Here is a 15190-nt window from a genome sequence, read left to right on the forward strand (position 1 = left end):
GCCTTCGTTTCCTTATGGACGTTAGCAGGTGAAGTGACTTATTCAAGTTCCTAATTCTCACGGAACCAAGCTGGAACCTGGGTCTCCTTCGGTGACTCACGGAGTCAAGATGACAGGGCTGGGATGGCAATCACGTTGCCCTCACTTGCAGTCCAGTGCCCTTCTGCTTATCACTGCGTACTGCTGTGTGTGTGTGTGTGTGTGTGTGTGAGAGAGAGAGAGAGAGAGAGAGGGAGAGAGGGAGAGAGGGAGAGAGAGAGAGAGGGAGAGAGGGGTGAGGGGAGAGGGGTGAGGGGAGAGGGGGACTCTGCTAGCCGAAGCCCCTTACTGTCTACCTTTTGCTCCACAGACCCTGATGGCCAATTATTTCACCCCCTGGTTCGCCCCTCTCCTGTTTCCCCATCTGTCCCAGTCTCTCCCTCACCTATTCTTTCTTTCCCCCCTGGAAGAAATTTCTCCATGAAACCAGTTAGCTTTTCATATCCCTAGGTCTGCCTACCTCTCACCATCTTTTAAAAACACAGTTTCATCAAACAATTTAATACCACATTTTGCAAAACTTTAAACTTACTGATTAAGCATTTAACACAAATGATGAGATTCTCTTTGTATACCAGGCTATGTGTAATGGCTTAAACAGTTGGTACAGACTCTTAAAAATTTCTTGTAACATTAAAAATAGGACATCGATGTTGTTGTTATTAATACAAACGATTAATATTGCTACCATATATCAAATGCTTAATATATGGCAAACCCCTGCTAAACGCTTTCCATGCATTTAACCGGTCAGGGCGTATGATGTGAGGGTGTGGGCATGATTCCCAGTGTGTAGATGAGAGCCAGTAGCCCTCGTTGCCTCTTCACACTGGGAACTGGGCATTCTGACTCTTGCACTTTATTCCAGTGACCCTGATTCTTCAAGGGCCCTGCTTTGGGTCCACTGGACTGTACTTGGAAGCTCCCTGTGTGTTGGTAGAGGTGAGCTCCTCTGTGAGTCCAGCTTCAATGTCCCGTTCTTCAGAAGCTGGAGGCTGGAGTGGAGTGGTCAGCCCTAGGTGGGAACAGCCAAGCTCCATTGTCATCTATAGATGCTTTGCCCTTAGGATGAGAGAGGGGAGGTGAGCAAGAGGCAGGCAGGTGGACTCTGGGGTGGGGGTGGGGCAGGCAGTCAGCAGCTGGAGGACCTCAGCCCGAGGCTGGGTACACGGAAGGCCGTCATGCCCAGAGGACGTCTGAATGAACACTTGACCCTTGCTGTGTCATTCGTTTGGGAGTGGCATAGAATGCCCAGAGTCAGGGAGTGAGGTCTGAATCAAGGGGACAGGTAGAAAGGTGGCAGCGTGTCTGTTGTAGAAAAATGGGCCCCTGGACTGAAGTTGGGAATCAGGTTTCTGCTGGGTCTGCAGGCAGGGAAAATGCTCTGCACGTCTCCGGCCCTCAGTTTTCTCAGCTGCAAAACGGGGGGGGGGAGGCGGAGGGGGGCAGTGGATCATCTCTAAGATCAGTTTGGGTTGAAATACGGAGTAGCAGTGGGGGAAAGGGTGCTGGGAACGCACCAGTAATACCCGACGCAGATGTCTGTAATTCCCAAAGCATTAACGGGGACCTCGTTAATCCTCATGACCTCCCTTTCCCATATCGGTGCAATTGTTCCTCTGATTTAATAATGAGGAGCCAAGACCCAGTGGAGATTCTGCCTGAGGTCCTACCATTGTTGGTGGCAGGGCTGGGATTAGCAGCTGTGGGACCCAGCCAAGCACAGACTGGATAAGAACTAGACTGGGGCGGGGGAGGGGGGGGATGGAGGTGGCGTGTGAGGGCCCCAAGCCTGGGCAGAAAACTAGGGTTCGGATTTATTCTGAGGTTTGGGTTGGAGGGGTAAGTTCCAGAGAAAGTGGGAGATTAGGGTGTCAGTAGAGGTGTCCCTTATGTCAGGGGAAGGGGAAGAGTTACTAAGGACACTGAGTACTTGTCATGCATCACTTATCTGTCCTGTTTTGATCACAGCAACCACATGAGATAAGTTCCCACCATTTTGCAAGTTGGAAGCAGGCTCCGAGAGTTTAGGTTGCTTGCCCAAGACCACCCAGCTAAAAAGTAGAGGCTTCTGAACTGGAACCCAGCAAATTTCGTGCCAAAGTCCTGGGTTTTTCTTTTTTCAGTTATTGATTTTAGAGAAAGGATGTGAGAGGGAGACACCGACTTGTTGTTCCACTTATTTGTGCATTCGTTGGTTGATATCAACACTTGTGTGTACCCTGACCAACCGCAACCACAGCCTTGGCGCATGGTACTGGATAATGCTCTAACCAACTGAGATACCAACCCAGGGCCCCTGGGTCCTTCTATTGCTGTTTAGTTGGGAAAAGCCCGTTGATGGGGGTGAGGAGGGACGGGGCTCACTGCCCATCGGTGGTCAGGCGTTGGATCCAGGGCTCCAGCACCACCGACTGCACTACAAAGAGTTAAAGAAAAATTGCCCTCTCCTACCGCCTCTTCCCGCCTCCTCCTGCCTCCTCCCCCAAGCTCTTCCTGTCTTGCCTTTGCGACACCCAACTGCCTTAGTCCCTTCCCCTCCCACCTCCTCTTTAATTTTCTCTGCTGGGCTCAGGCCCCGGTTCTGGCCTTTGGGGTTTGAGACCACATGGGACCACAGTGTGGTCTTTATCTGAGTCTCAAGCCTTAAGTCCCCTGCCCAAGGCCTGAGCTCCCCTTGGGACCTCCCGACCCGCTCATCCCGGACTCTGTCGCTGCCGCTCCACCTACCACCTCTGCCTGAGCCCTGATGGGGGAGTGAGAGGCCTCAGCTGGCCGGACATGGGCCACCTGACCGTGCCTGGTCTGCTGCTGCCGCTGGTGAGACCAGGGACAAAGGGTGGAACGGAAAGTGGGTGAAGGGTGACGCCGCAGGCTGGACTGGGCCTTGCTGGGAGAGGGTTTGGTCTGACCTCAAACGCTGTCAGAAGCCCAGGTTACCCTATTCATCTGCTTGCCCTGACTAGGGGGCAAGGGAGAAGTTTGAAAGGTGGGGGTTAAAAGCAGCTCTGGCTCCTGACAGCCAAGGAAGTTTGCTGGGGATGGGGCCTGTCTGAAAACGTGAGGGCAGCTGATAGCATCGGCAGCGGGGCAGTGGGGGTGGCGGGTGCACCGATTTGCTAGGGAAAGGAAAGGAGTGGGAGAAGGAAGTCAGTCCTCTCAGATTCCAGATGATTTAGAACATTGTCCCTCTGGTCAGCTGGCTGGCCTCAGAGTGTGTTGGTTGTGGAGAGGTGGGGCTGCCAGTGGGCCCTGGCTGAGCAAATTCTGCTAGGGGGCAGGATTGGACAGTAACGAAGTGGAGAAATGGAGTCTGGGAGGAGAGAGAGGTTGGCAGAGTAAGTCTGGGAGGCCCTGTGGTGGGAGCTGTTTGGGAGTGGAGTGGGGAACCGGGTGGGGGGGCAGGGCAGCCCTGTAGAAGGCATCTGCAGTGCTCTCCCCGGGCCCAGGCTGCCCCCTTGGGGGCTTTCTTTCTTTTTGAGATGCCATATTTATATTTGTACAATAAGCCTAGTATGAATGGCAGCCTTCTTCAACCTCCGCCTCAGTTTCCAGGCAGGTTGTCCTGTTGGGCTGACCCTCTCTAGGTAGCTGGCACCTCCTCCGCCTGGACACTGCCCCTTGGCCTGCCCTCCAGCCCCTCCCCACAGGCCTCGACAGCGATTCCTTGGCTGCTTCTTCTGTAGTGAGTTTGAGGAAGTTGGAAGAAAATTTCTTTCGTCACTGGAAAATGTCCCTTTCTTTTGCTTTAGCCTTACGTCGAGGCATCCACAGTCACCCTCTGTGTCCCGGAGGCATCCTGTCTGATGCCCTGAGCACCCCCTTGCCGTCCACCCCTCTCCCCGCTGGCAAATTTTCTCCGAGTCCGTGGCCCCACCCGTGGCTCCTTCCTCTCCTCCCTCAGGGTGCTATACTTTCCCTCCCAGTCATTCCTTGCTTTTCTCAGTCTCCCAGGAAGTCTCCTCAGACTTCTCAAAGGGTTTTGAAACCCTTTCTCCCTAGTTCCCTCCCTCCCTCTCCCTCTCTTCTCCACATTTCTAGACCTTACTTCCCTGTGCTACCTCTCTGTATCCTGGTCTCACTAATTTTCTGGCTGTCCCATCTCCTGTCTCCCCAGCCCATCTCTTCTTTCAAGGCTGCCCTCCCAGCCCTCCCCTTATCCCCCCTCCATTCCCCCGCCCCCTGCTCCTTGCCGCCCCCCTCCCTGCAAGCCACCTGTCCTGCTATCTCACTTCTCTCTTTGAGAGTTGATACCTGGATCAGATTCAGGTCTGGCTCCCTCACATCCTGGATGCCTGAACTTGATTGAGCAGGTTATATAACCTTTCTATGCATAGTTCCTTTATCTCTAAAATGAACATAACAGTCACTTCCTTTTGATGGTGTTTTTAAGGATAAGTAGATTGATATGTAGTAAGTATTGAATTTGTTAAGTGCTTGCATTATGCTAGACACTGTTTTAGGTGCTGGGATTACAGTAATATACAAAATCACTGTCCTCATGGAGTCTACAGTCTGGTAAAGGAATAGGGTGTAGCAAATAGAAAGTCCTCAATAAATGTTAGCTTGCATATTGCTAGTGTTAGCAGTATTAGTAGTAATTACTTGGTGGCTAGTGTGTTTGGAAAACAGGATACAGTAGTCCAAACAGACAATTGTCTTGAAGGCTGGGGCTTACCCAGCCCCGGTGAGGGTATGACTGTTAAGAGACACAAGCTCAGCCTGGTGCTAGAAGGAAAGCAGGAGGTATGCAAGGTCTAGATAAGGCTGCCCATGAACTTACCAATTGCTCACCATTCAATGGGCGATTCAGAGCACCCTGTGTATGTGTGTGTAGGGGGATAGTGGGGAAGAATACAGGAGAGAGTGTGACAAAACAAACAAGACTTTGCTATTCTCAAAGAGCTTCCAGTCTAGAAGCTAAAACAGCTTTCAGCAAAAATGATTTCAGAACAGTCTGGAGGAAAACCTTCACAAAAGTATTGTGATGTGGTGCCCTGAACACCAAAGGGAGCCAGAACCGGGAGGGGAAGGAGCTTCATCCAGCTGCCTTTTCTTGCGTAGTAGATGTCAGTTCTAGTGTCCGTGCTCCGGAGCACACCCTGCACAAACCACAGAGCCTACGGTGGACTGCGACCCGTGGAGAACTCGTGAGAGCATGAGCGGTACATTCCATCTCTGCCTCCCTGGCACATAGATTGGTTGCTCCTTAACTATTTCTTGATTGAATAAAGGAACTAAAGATCGGTCTGATGGGATCAGGGAGGGAAAGCCTCACTGAAAAGTGAGGAGCTGAGATTTGGAGTCAGATTTGAAGTCACTGACTGGCAGGGTGGCTAGAAAAATGGGAGACTGAGCCCTGGTGTAGCTCAGTGGATTGAGCTCGGGCCTGCGAACCACATGATCGCGGTTCGATTCCCAGTCAGGGCACATGCCTGGGTTGCAGGCCAGTTCCCTGCAGGGGACTCATGAGAGGCAGCCATACATTGATATTTCTCTCCTTCCCTTCCTCTCTAAAGATAAATAAATAAAATCTTTAAAAAAGAGAGAGAAGCATCCTGTTTCTAAAAAAAAGGGGGGGGGAGACTGGTTGAGGAAAATTAGAGGAAGGGAGAAAGGGGGTTTTGTATTGCAGGTGGCAGCGGCAGGGAACTGAACACCTTGGCTGGAGTGGGAAGGCCACACTGAGGAACAAGAAATGAGAATGAGAAAGTTGGAAGGAGTATGGGAGGGGATGAAGAGAGAATCTTGAACCGTGGTTCCAGGTAGAGGAACTCATTCATTCATTCATTCATTCTGAAAGGGTTCTCTGAGGGCCCACTGTGTCCAGGAATGTGTTCAGAACAGCAGTGAGGTAACTCTCTGAGCACTCATTCAGGATAACAGCAACCTGTGGAAACGATGTCCTGGGGAGGAAGATTTTCACGTACATGGGTGCAAGTTGAAGCATGAATGCGGACAAGAAAGTCTGTAGAATGGGTTGGAGCAGGAAAGAGGCCTGGCTGTTGGCTGGAAGACAGTCGTAATAATTCAGGTGTGAGGCAACCATGGATGTGGAAAGGTCTGGGAGATCGGTCACAGAGGAGGGACTGGCAAGAGGAATGACGGCAGGGGTGGGGAGGGCCCTGAGCAGAGAAAAGTGGCAGAGGTCTCAGCATTGGTGATGAGAAGCTGGTGGTGTGCCGTTTCTGTAGGCCAGGAGATATCTGATGAGTTTAACTTGGGGCTTGTTAAGAGTCCAAGGAATAGCCAGGTGGAGTACGTGTCTTAACAGGGCAGAGCGGAGGTTCGCAAACTCTTATCAGCCTTTGTATCATTCGTACGTGCTGCTTTTTACTCACCCGTGACTCTCAAAGGGAGAGGAAAGGAATACTTATCACCATCTCCAGTGAGGGTGTGCGTGTGTGTGGGTTGGAGTGGGGCACTGTGAGAATCTCCCCTGGAGATTCAGGGTCCGGCACAGATAGCACCCCTTTTTATCACAAAATCATAAGCATGTAATTGGGTATCATAACAATGTCACACCCAAGCACACCATATGCTGTTTGGGGTGAAACGTTCAAATTAAAACTATAAATTACGCCCATATTATCATCCTATCAACCACACTCAAGCAGGCCTTACTCCTGCTGGACCCTGTGTAGTCCTAAGCGGGTTGGGGAAACACTGACTCCCTACTTCCTTCTTTGGAAGTGACTGGCTTCACCTGGAGTAGAAGGTGGACCAGCCATTGGGTCACCCACGTTCCTTTTGCTCCCCCAGTTCTGGGCGCTGAGAAGATCCCGAGGAAGATAGGACACTATCTCTGACCAAGATACTCTTTCTGATCTCTTAGAGAGTTTGTGGTCTGTTGGGAGATCCTGTCTACTCACCCAAGATAATTATGATAGGAGCCAAGAATACATATAGTCAATTCATCTTATTAAAGTTCCCAGGGGGCTGAGCATCTAATGAGCTTGGGTAGGGGAAGCAACGTCAATGGAGGGTCTCAGGGCAGGGAGGTGGGATTGCAACTGGGCCTTTGGAGACGTTATCATGAGCTCTCCAGAGATACTTGACATTAAATGAACATTCTAATTTAGTGGACAACTTCTTACGGGGTTAAGGGAACAGCTGCTGTATGAGGTGGCTGGGTCAGAGGAGGCCACAGGGTCGCTTTCCACCCCACACTGCAGCCCCGGTGCAGGAAGTCACACTTTAAAGCCTCTTCAGGCGGAAGTTGTGGGGGAGTTGGAGGGGTGCTGGGCCACCCACTCAACTGTCTCTCCACAGGCACCCCCAACTTCCTGCTCTTCTCCTGCTCCCGGTGACAGGCACTCAGGCTGGGGTTCAGCTGCTCCAAGCTCACCTGTTTCTGCTGTTTTGCTGCAGAGATGCAGCTGCTAAGGACGGTGCTCACTGCAGCCAACCAGCACTAACAAATGGTGCCGCTGTGGGGGCGCCGTGGGGGCGGGGAGCAGGAGAGACCTGGGCAATAGCTTCCAGTGGGTTTGGGAAGGGGCCAAGGAGAAAGAACTGGCCTTATTTCCTAAGGGTCATCTGGGATCCCAGAGAGGTCCCCGAACTCAACCTCACTGGCCAGAACCATCCAGGCTGTGGGAATGCAGTGAACCCGGGTGGGAGGAGGGCAGCCTTAGTTGGCTTCCTTCTGGAACTGGGGAGTGTCAGGGGGCTGGGGGAGAAGCCAGGGTGGCTGGTTCTGTGTAGGGGACTGGTTGGACTGGGAGGAGGAGCCAGGATGGGGCCTAGTCTAAAGGAAGGATGCTGAGGGGCGGGAAGGAATTAAGTGGCCCTCAGGGAGGGGTGAGTAGTAACTCGCTGGAAGGAAGCCAAGGGTCGAAGGAGACTTCCCTTTGGGATGGAATGGGAGAGGGAGCCATTTCCTGAAATGTAGGGGCTCAGTGGGAAAAGGGTCCATTGCCTAGCTCTTTTGTGAAGGAGGGGAGGAATGGGGGCTCTGAAGGGGGACTGGAGAGAGAGACTGGCCCACAGGAGGAAGGGACCAGATGGGACCTCTGCTGGCTGGTCTCTGAGTCTTTATGCTGACTCATGGCCCCTGAAGAGCTGGAGAAGCTGTTGGTTCCCTCTCCCCTCCCCCAGGTTCACTCCCTCCCTCTGGCCTGAGTCACTGGGCGGAGCTTCTGGGAAAAGATTTCCCTTTCCCGGATCTGATTTAACCCCCAAAGGGCTGTAGAGGTGGGGACACGTGGCCTGAGAAAGCTTCCCTCCCTCCTGCCATCCTTGGAAGTTTATTCCTCACAGGCCAGAGGTCCCTAAAAAGCTACCCCCCAAGACTGTCCAGGAACTGGAGCCCCTCAGTACTTCCTGACTTTGTCTCTGCCCCATGGCCTTGCTCCCAGCCTCCCTGGATGGAATGCTAAGTGCCCATGACCTTAGGTTCTGTGAGCTCTTCTTCGGGGAAAGCTCTTCTTTCAGGATCGGGAAGTTCTTCCCATTAACCACCTCACACTCTTCCTGTTGCCCTGGAAGCCCCAGTCCTGTTCTCAGGGGAGGGGGAACAGTGCTGGAGTGAGCCAGGGAAGGCTGCTTGCTGCCCTCTGAGTAGGGGGTGTGCCCCTTTGGTGGCTGCTGTGATTTTGAGTGGGGCTTCCTCTGTGCCTGAGGCCCCGGCTTCTGGGTTGCTGCAGCATCTCCCAGGGGGCAACTCCGTGTGAGCCGCTTACCTGGCTGTTGAGATACGGAGCCGCGGAGGCTGAGGGCTGCTAGGCCCTCCTGTCCTGGGCTGAGGTTTCTGTGATCTGATTAGTGTGTTGCTCTGCATTGTTTAACATACTTTGAGAACATCCTCTTATCTTTACACAAAGCCACTCTTACAGCAGAGAAGAAAAAAAAATGAGGCCCAGGGAAAGCCAGCAAGAGGCTGAACAAAGCAAAGTCTGGGTTGGAGCTCAACACTGGCTCCTGGCTTTGCTAAGGTGTCTCTAGGCACCTAAGCCAGAAATAGGCAGGTGATTCGGCTGCGGTGGGCTTGGCCTGAGGCTGTAAATCATGCCTTCCAGAAGGACTTGGGAGCAAAGAGCTTCTAGATTCTCTGACACACCCTTAGTTCTTGGCTGACTTGATGGTCACTGGAGCTGGATCACCAGCCTCCGGCCAGCTCTAGTTGCACGTAATCTACATGCCTTTGGCCACTCTTGCCCCCACTGAAACATCATCACCCACCTACCTATCCCTGACCGTGGACTTTCCCTTTCACTCTCCTCTCCATTTGCCCTGGCCAACCTGTAGTATTTATGCAGATTTAGTGGTGGAAGGGGATAGAGCGTGGAGTCTGAGGGTGGGATCCTGAGTGAGGTTTTGATGCAGACTTACAAAGAAATTCTTCCTTTTACTTCTGCGCGCTGCCCAGGAACGGTGCCCATTGGGGCATCACTGACCTCCACTCCTGTCTGATTTTAAAAGCACCTTGTTACTGGTAGAGGCTAATACAGAAGAGTGCACAGTTGCCAGCTGTTCACCTCTGTGCACGTTCACTTGGTGGGAACGCAGCACTCATAGAAACACCACCTCGGTATTTGGGGCTGCTTCTTGGGAAGGAAGGGCCAGAATTGAGGTAAGCTACTGGTTCCCAATAAAAAAACAGTTTCTCAATGTCTGCCCCAAGTCCAACACCATTAGCTGCTATGGGGAAGTAAGGATAAAATAGAACTGGGCCAGGGTCTCCCAGCCTTGAGCTGGGGGGACACAGGACGACTAGAGAATGATTCGACACTGGATTGCATGGTGCTGACTGTCTGAGCTTAGATCCTGATGGGGTCTTCTCTATGGGTTCTTCCCTAGGTGCTCCTGATTCTGGTGGCGGAAATAAACCCCTCAGGGGTTAGTGCGCTGGTTCCTCACTCCAGGGACCGGGAGAAGAGAGAAAGCCAGTGTCCCCAGGGAAAATACCCTCACTCTCGTAATAATTCCATTTGCTGTACGAAGTGCCATAAAGGTAGGAGCAAGTGGTAACAGCAGCACGTCTCAGTTGTGGGGCTCTGCTGCTTTCTTTGCTTTTCCCAGATGTTCTAGAACCTGGGGTCTCTGTCCCAGAGTCTCCTAACTTAGCTGCTTCTCTTGGGCTGGGATTTTCTTCCTCCTTTCTTCTCCTAAAGACCTTGGAGCGGTGGCCCAGGCTGTTCTCCACTAGCATGGGGCTCCTTCCTTGAGCTCTCTGCCGCACCCTAATACAGCCATCTCAATCACAGGTACCTACCTGTACAATGACTGTCCAGGCCCAGGGCTGGACACAGACTGCAGGGAGTGTGAAAATGGCACCTATACTTCTTCAGAGAACCACCTCAGGCAATGCCTCAGCTGCTCAAAATGCCGAAAAGGTGAGTCTCAGGAGAGGGCAAGGGCTGTGCATAGGATGGGTCCTGTTGGGCATTGAGAGGGGTGCATGTGCCTATCCACCTGAGAGGGCATGCAAAGCTGTGCTCCTGGCTGTGGAAAGGCATTCGTGAAGGAGTGCATGGGTGTGAGTATGTGCTACAGAGAGAGGCTCATACCCTGTCTCTTCCCCTCACCAGAAATGGACCAGGTGGAGATTTCTGCTTGCACAGTGGACCAGGACACCGTGTGTGGCTGCAGGAAGGGACAGTACCGGAAATATTGGAGTGACAATCGTTTCTGGTGCATGCCATGCAGCCCCTGCCTCAATGGCACGGTGCAAGTCTCCTGTGAGCACGCCCCACTGACCCCAGCCCTGTCCTCACTGCAGGGGTGGGTCCTGTCTCAGGGGGAGGGTCTCCACCTTTCTGCACCCTGCTGTCCTTCCCACTCCTGAAGTCTGTGGGAATCTCTCTACTCTGGACATCTACCCCAGCCCCTCCTGGCTCTCCCTCTGGTCCTCCGGGTGCAGGGTGGTCCTCCTTCAGCTGTACTGCCCCTCTCCCCACAGGTAGTGAAAAACAGAACACCGTATGCTCCTGCCACGCAGGGTTCTTTGTGAAAGACAACAAGTGCATATCCTGTGCTTAGTGAGTATCTCTGCCAGCTGTTGGGCAGTGGTCAGGGGACATTGGGTGGGACGGAGTGGCTGTGGTGAGAGCCACCAGCAGGACAAGGGAGATACCCCGGGGTGCTCTGGCTCTTCCTAGCTGTTTGAGTGAGAGACACTTTATGTCAAGACACCAGATAGTCTTCCTCTTTTCCCCCAACTTTGGGGATGGAGGCTCACACACCAGGGACTTGCAGTTCTGACTTAGACATTCTTCTTTTTTTGACGTTGAAATTCTTAGGCAACAGGGTCTACCATTGAGTCACATCTCTGCGATCAGACTGTGTCTTACAACAGTTGATGAGGTATCATGGTTTAATTGGCAGCTCTGTGTGAGTGTGTTATGCAAATAATGGTGCCTCTTATTATTGATCGCATCTGAGGTTTGATGTGATGTGATACTTCCTCCCCAGTGCCTTTGACTAGGCCTCCTTACTCCTGGCTTTCCAGAGGCTGTTCTTGCATACTTGTTTGCAAAGTAGAAACTCTTGAGGGGCTCTGAAGTTGAACTGACCTGGGTTTAAATCTCAGCCTAGCCACTTACTGGCTGTGCAACTTTGGGCATGTGACTTAAGATGTTAAGTCTGAGCCTTAGTTTTCTTACCTTTGAAGAAAGGGTTATGATATCCACTTGGCGAAGTTGTAAGAACCACCAAAAATAGCCCTGCCTGGTGTGGCTCAGTGGACTGAGCACCAACCTGCGAGCCAAGGGGTCGCTGGTTTGATTCCCAGTCGGGGCACATGCCTAGGTTGCCAGCCAGGTCCCCAGTTGTGGGGGCATGTGAGAGGCAACCACACACTGATGTTTCTCTCCCACTCTTTCTCCCTCCCTTCTCCTCTCTCTAAAAATAAATAAAATCTTTTTTTTAAAAAGAGCCACCAAAAATAGCTACGAAGTGTCTGACAAGAAACTATGATCCTTTCTCACTAAGTTTTGTCTCTTCTCCTTGAAAGAGCTTTTCTACCCATCCTGTGTTGTTCTCATCATGAGCTTGTAAGGTAGTTAGAAGTACCTTTCTGGTTTCCGACTGTGGCTGAGAACTCACCTTCTCAAGGCCCTTGGAGACCTCCTGTGTAGGTGTCTTCACTCCACACTGCCCAGCACTGCCCAGTGACAGCTTCCCATGCAGGAAGGCATGCTTGTAATATTGCCCCCAGCAATATGCATTTTAAACTTTTTCACATGCACATTTGGCCCTTCTCTCAAAGTCAGGTATTGTCAATAGCAGTGCCATCTCAGGGGAAAAAAAGCTCTTTAGCCTCTCTTTGTCTCAGAATTCTCTCTAGCAGAACCACAATAAAATGACAGTTCAGCGAGGGCTACCATTTGTCGAGCACGTACTCTATGTCAAGCGAATTCTCTCACTTAGTCCTCCTTCCTGATGGGTAGGTAGGGCCCCTGTTTTCCTGATAAGGAAGCTGAAGCACACGGGTTAAATGACTTGCTTGACTTGCTTAGAGTCCCACTGCTAGCCAGTGCCTGGGCTGGGAATGAAACCACAGGCCTGCTTTTAATTTTGTATACAGCCTCTTCAAGGTCAATTCCAATTCTAAATTAAGTAATTTTGTGATTAAGTTGTTTCAATCCTTTGCATCAGTTCCCAAGATAGTTTTAATTTCCACTATATATTGAGAGAGCTAAAATATTGTAAAGCAGAGACTTTCTAACAATGTTTTTTTTCCTTTAAACCTGTATTCCTCCTCTGGTACAGCCTCCATTCACTTGTGCTCTCTCTTCTTTTAGCTGTGAGAGAAACGGGGAGTGCACGAGATCGTGCCCCATAACTGATGAAATCATTCAGATACCTCCGGACCCAGGTGAAGAGAATTAGCCCGGTGCCCACGCTCCCCTGCCCTCCCCTGGGCTTGCCCCTGCACACAGCCACCCAGCCCTGCTCCCTCCTGCAGCCTTCTCCTCCGATCACAATGTACTTTGTCTCCAGCCACCACAGTACTGTTGTCCCTGGTGATCGTCTTTGGTGTCTGCCTTTTATTCGTCTTCTTCATGGCTTTAATATGCTGCTCCCCACGTTGGAAGGCCAAGCTCCAGACCATTTGTGAGTGGGGCCTTTGGGAGGCAAAAGGGTGCTGTGGGATGTGGGAGGAGGGAAATGAGCATCCCCTTACTTCACCGTGAAGGGCTTCCTTGGCGGGAGATGGCCCCAGACGGCTGGTAAGGGGTCATACTGCACCAGCCGTTCTCTCGTCCCTGGGAGCACAGAGGCCCTGACGCCTGTCACCATAGGTCCCCAGGACAAGCCCCAGTATGGGCTTCAGGGTTGAAAGAGAAAGTGAAATTAATGACATTGTGTTTCTTTCTTCTCAGTGTTTTCTTGTTGGCAAAACAAATCTGGAAAAGAGGTAAGGTGAAACCAGGGATCTGCCCCCAGTCTTCCCTGACTGTCCATTGTAGTCTTGTAAGAACCAAATCGGGATCCCCTAACTCTCTCTAGTTCCATCCCCACCCAGAATAACCTAGAGGGCTGGGCTGTTTTCCCCCACTGATGCTTTGCCTTCTCTCTTTCAGGAGGTGCCGAAACACCTGGCCTCGGCCCCAGGCCTCAGCCCCACCTCCCCATCAAATTCTACCTTCACCCCTGGGGACTCATCCACATCCAGCGCTTCATTACTGCCCAAAGAGGCAGCCCCAACCCAGCTGGAAATCGGCCATTTCCTCCCAGCATCTCTAGCCAGTTCCACCCCTCTCTTTCAAAAGCAGGAGGGCAGCACCTACACGAAGCACCCAGATGGTGAGCACCCAGCCAAGAATCCCGGATGGGGGTGCAGGCGGGCAGGGCTCCAAGAGGGCATGTGAGTGAGCAGGTAACGCGGCCAGGGTGGGCCTGGAAGCTGCAGCCCCAGGCTCACCACAGACTTCCCTGCAGCAGACCCAGCGATTCTGTATGCTGTGGTGAACTACGTGCCCCCATCGCGCTGGAAGGAGTTCGTGAGGCGGCTGGGGCTGAGTGAGCACGAGATCGAGCGGCTGGAGCTGCAGAATGGACGCTACCTGCACGAGGCGCAGTACAGCATGCTGGTGGCCTGGCGCCAGCGCATGCCCAGACGGGAGGCCATGCTGGACCAGCTGGGCCGAGTGCTCCTGGACATGAACCTGCTCGGCTGCCTGGAGGACATAGAAGAAGCTCTGCGTAGCTCCACCTCCCTCTCACAGGAGTCCCGCGTTCTCAGATGAGGCCACGCCACCTGGGAGGGCCTGCCTTGATGACAGCTGTTTCCTGCCCCAGGGTCCCTGAAGGACCGACCTTCAGAACTATTGTCCTGGAGTTAGAAACACTGTCAACCTTGTTTTCCCAGAAACGGTTGTGTTCAATAGGTGTATTGCCACCTTGGTTTGCTGAAGTTCCAATNGCCAGCGCATGCCCAGACGGGAGGCCATGCTGGACCAGCTGGGCCGAGTGCTCCTGGACATGAACCTGCTCGGCTGCCTGGAGGACATAGAAGAAGCTCTGCGTAGCTCCGCCTCCCTCTCACAGGAGTCCCGCGTTCTCAGATGAGGCCACGCCACCTGGGAGGGCCTGCCTTGATGACAGCTGTTTCCTGCCCCAGGGTCCCTGAAGGACCGACCTTGCAAGATGTCCCCTGGACCTCTTTTTTTTTTCTGGAGAGGGTCTTGGAGGGGCTGGCATGAGCTGGCAGCCACTTATTGGTGCTACTCCCTCAGTGTGCATAGCTTTCTCAGCTGTCTGAGCACTGCCTGAGGGTCAGCTGTGCATGTGCATGTGTGTGTGTGCGTGAGAGATGAGAGAGAGAGAAATGGGGGGAGAACGGATGTAGATATGGATAGATGTGGCGTGTGTGGTAGTGAGAGAGGCTGAGTGTGCTGGAGCCCAAGCTGGCTGGCGGTCGTAGGGTAAGGGGTGCCACGGTTCATTGCCTGTTTTAGGCCTAGAGGGCCCAGCAAGGAGCTTTAGGGGCCCCTGAGCCTTTTTAACAGTAGATAAGCAATCTTTGTATCACTTACATTATACTAATAGAAACTTGGCACTCTTTTCTCCCCTGCCTGGGCAAGCACAGTAAGCTGAACAGTCCCAAGCAGGGACAAGCACAGAACAATGGGGCCTCCAGCTGGAGCTGTGGACTTCTGTAAATACACTAAAACGGGAGGATTAAAGCTATGCTCCTGGAGTG

General features: G+C 52.4%; 1 protein-coding gene across 4 annotated transcripts; it reads left to right on the top strand.

The window, feature by feature from the left end:
• Positions 1-2531: 2531 nt before the first annotated feature.
• On the top strand, positions 2532-15187 carry TNFRSF1A (TNF receptor superfamily member 1A). Of its 4 annotated transcripts, none has more exons than XM_037068565.1 (11): positions 2532-2859; positions 9841-9994; positions 10248-10376; positions 10572-10721; positions 10943-11021; positions 12786-12859; positions 12985-13098; positions 13368-13402; positions 13569-13791; positions 13927-14111; positions 14434-15187. In XM_037068565.1, exons 1-11 carry the CDS (start codon positions 2821-2823, stop codon positions 14554-14556), a joined length of 1305 nt encoding a protein of 434 aa, XP_036924460.1. In that variant the 5' UTR covers positions 2532-2820; the 3' UTR covers positions 14557-15187. The 4 variants fall into 4 exon arrangements, with proteins under 4 accessions (XP_036924460.1, XP_036924462.1, XP_036924459.1 ...); XM_037068567.1 differs by having other exon boundaries at positions 13927-14088; positions 14411-15187; XM_037068564.1 differs by lacking the exon at positions 14434-15187 and having other exon boundaries at positions 13927-14296.
• Positions 15188-15190: the final 3 nt, after the last annotated feature.

The sequence above is a fragment of the Sturnira hondurensis genome, unplaced genomic scaffold (assembly GCF_014824575.4).
Source record: "Sturnira hondurensis isolate 20B ecotype Veracruz unplaced genomic scaffold, ASM1482457v3 Scaffold0017436, whole genome shotgun sequence".
Lineage (NCBI taxonomy): Eukaryota > Metazoa > Chordata > Mammalia > Chiroptera > Phyllostomidae > Sturnira > Sturnira hondurensis.

Bases quoted from the DNA above. Each gene is read 5' to 3' on its own strand.
- TNFRSF1A (XM_037068565.1), top strand. From the start codon at position 2,821: ATGGGCCACCTGACCGTGCCTGGTCTGCTGCTGCCGCTG. The intron at 9,995-10,247 runs GTAGGAGCAAGT...TCTCAATCACAG, and splicing joins CTGTACGAAGTGCCATAAAG to GTACCTACCTGTACAATGAC. The intron at 14,112-14,433 runs GCCATGCTGGAC...CCCAGACGGGAG, and splicing joins AGCGCATGCCCAGACGGGAG to GCCATGCTGGACCAGCTGGG.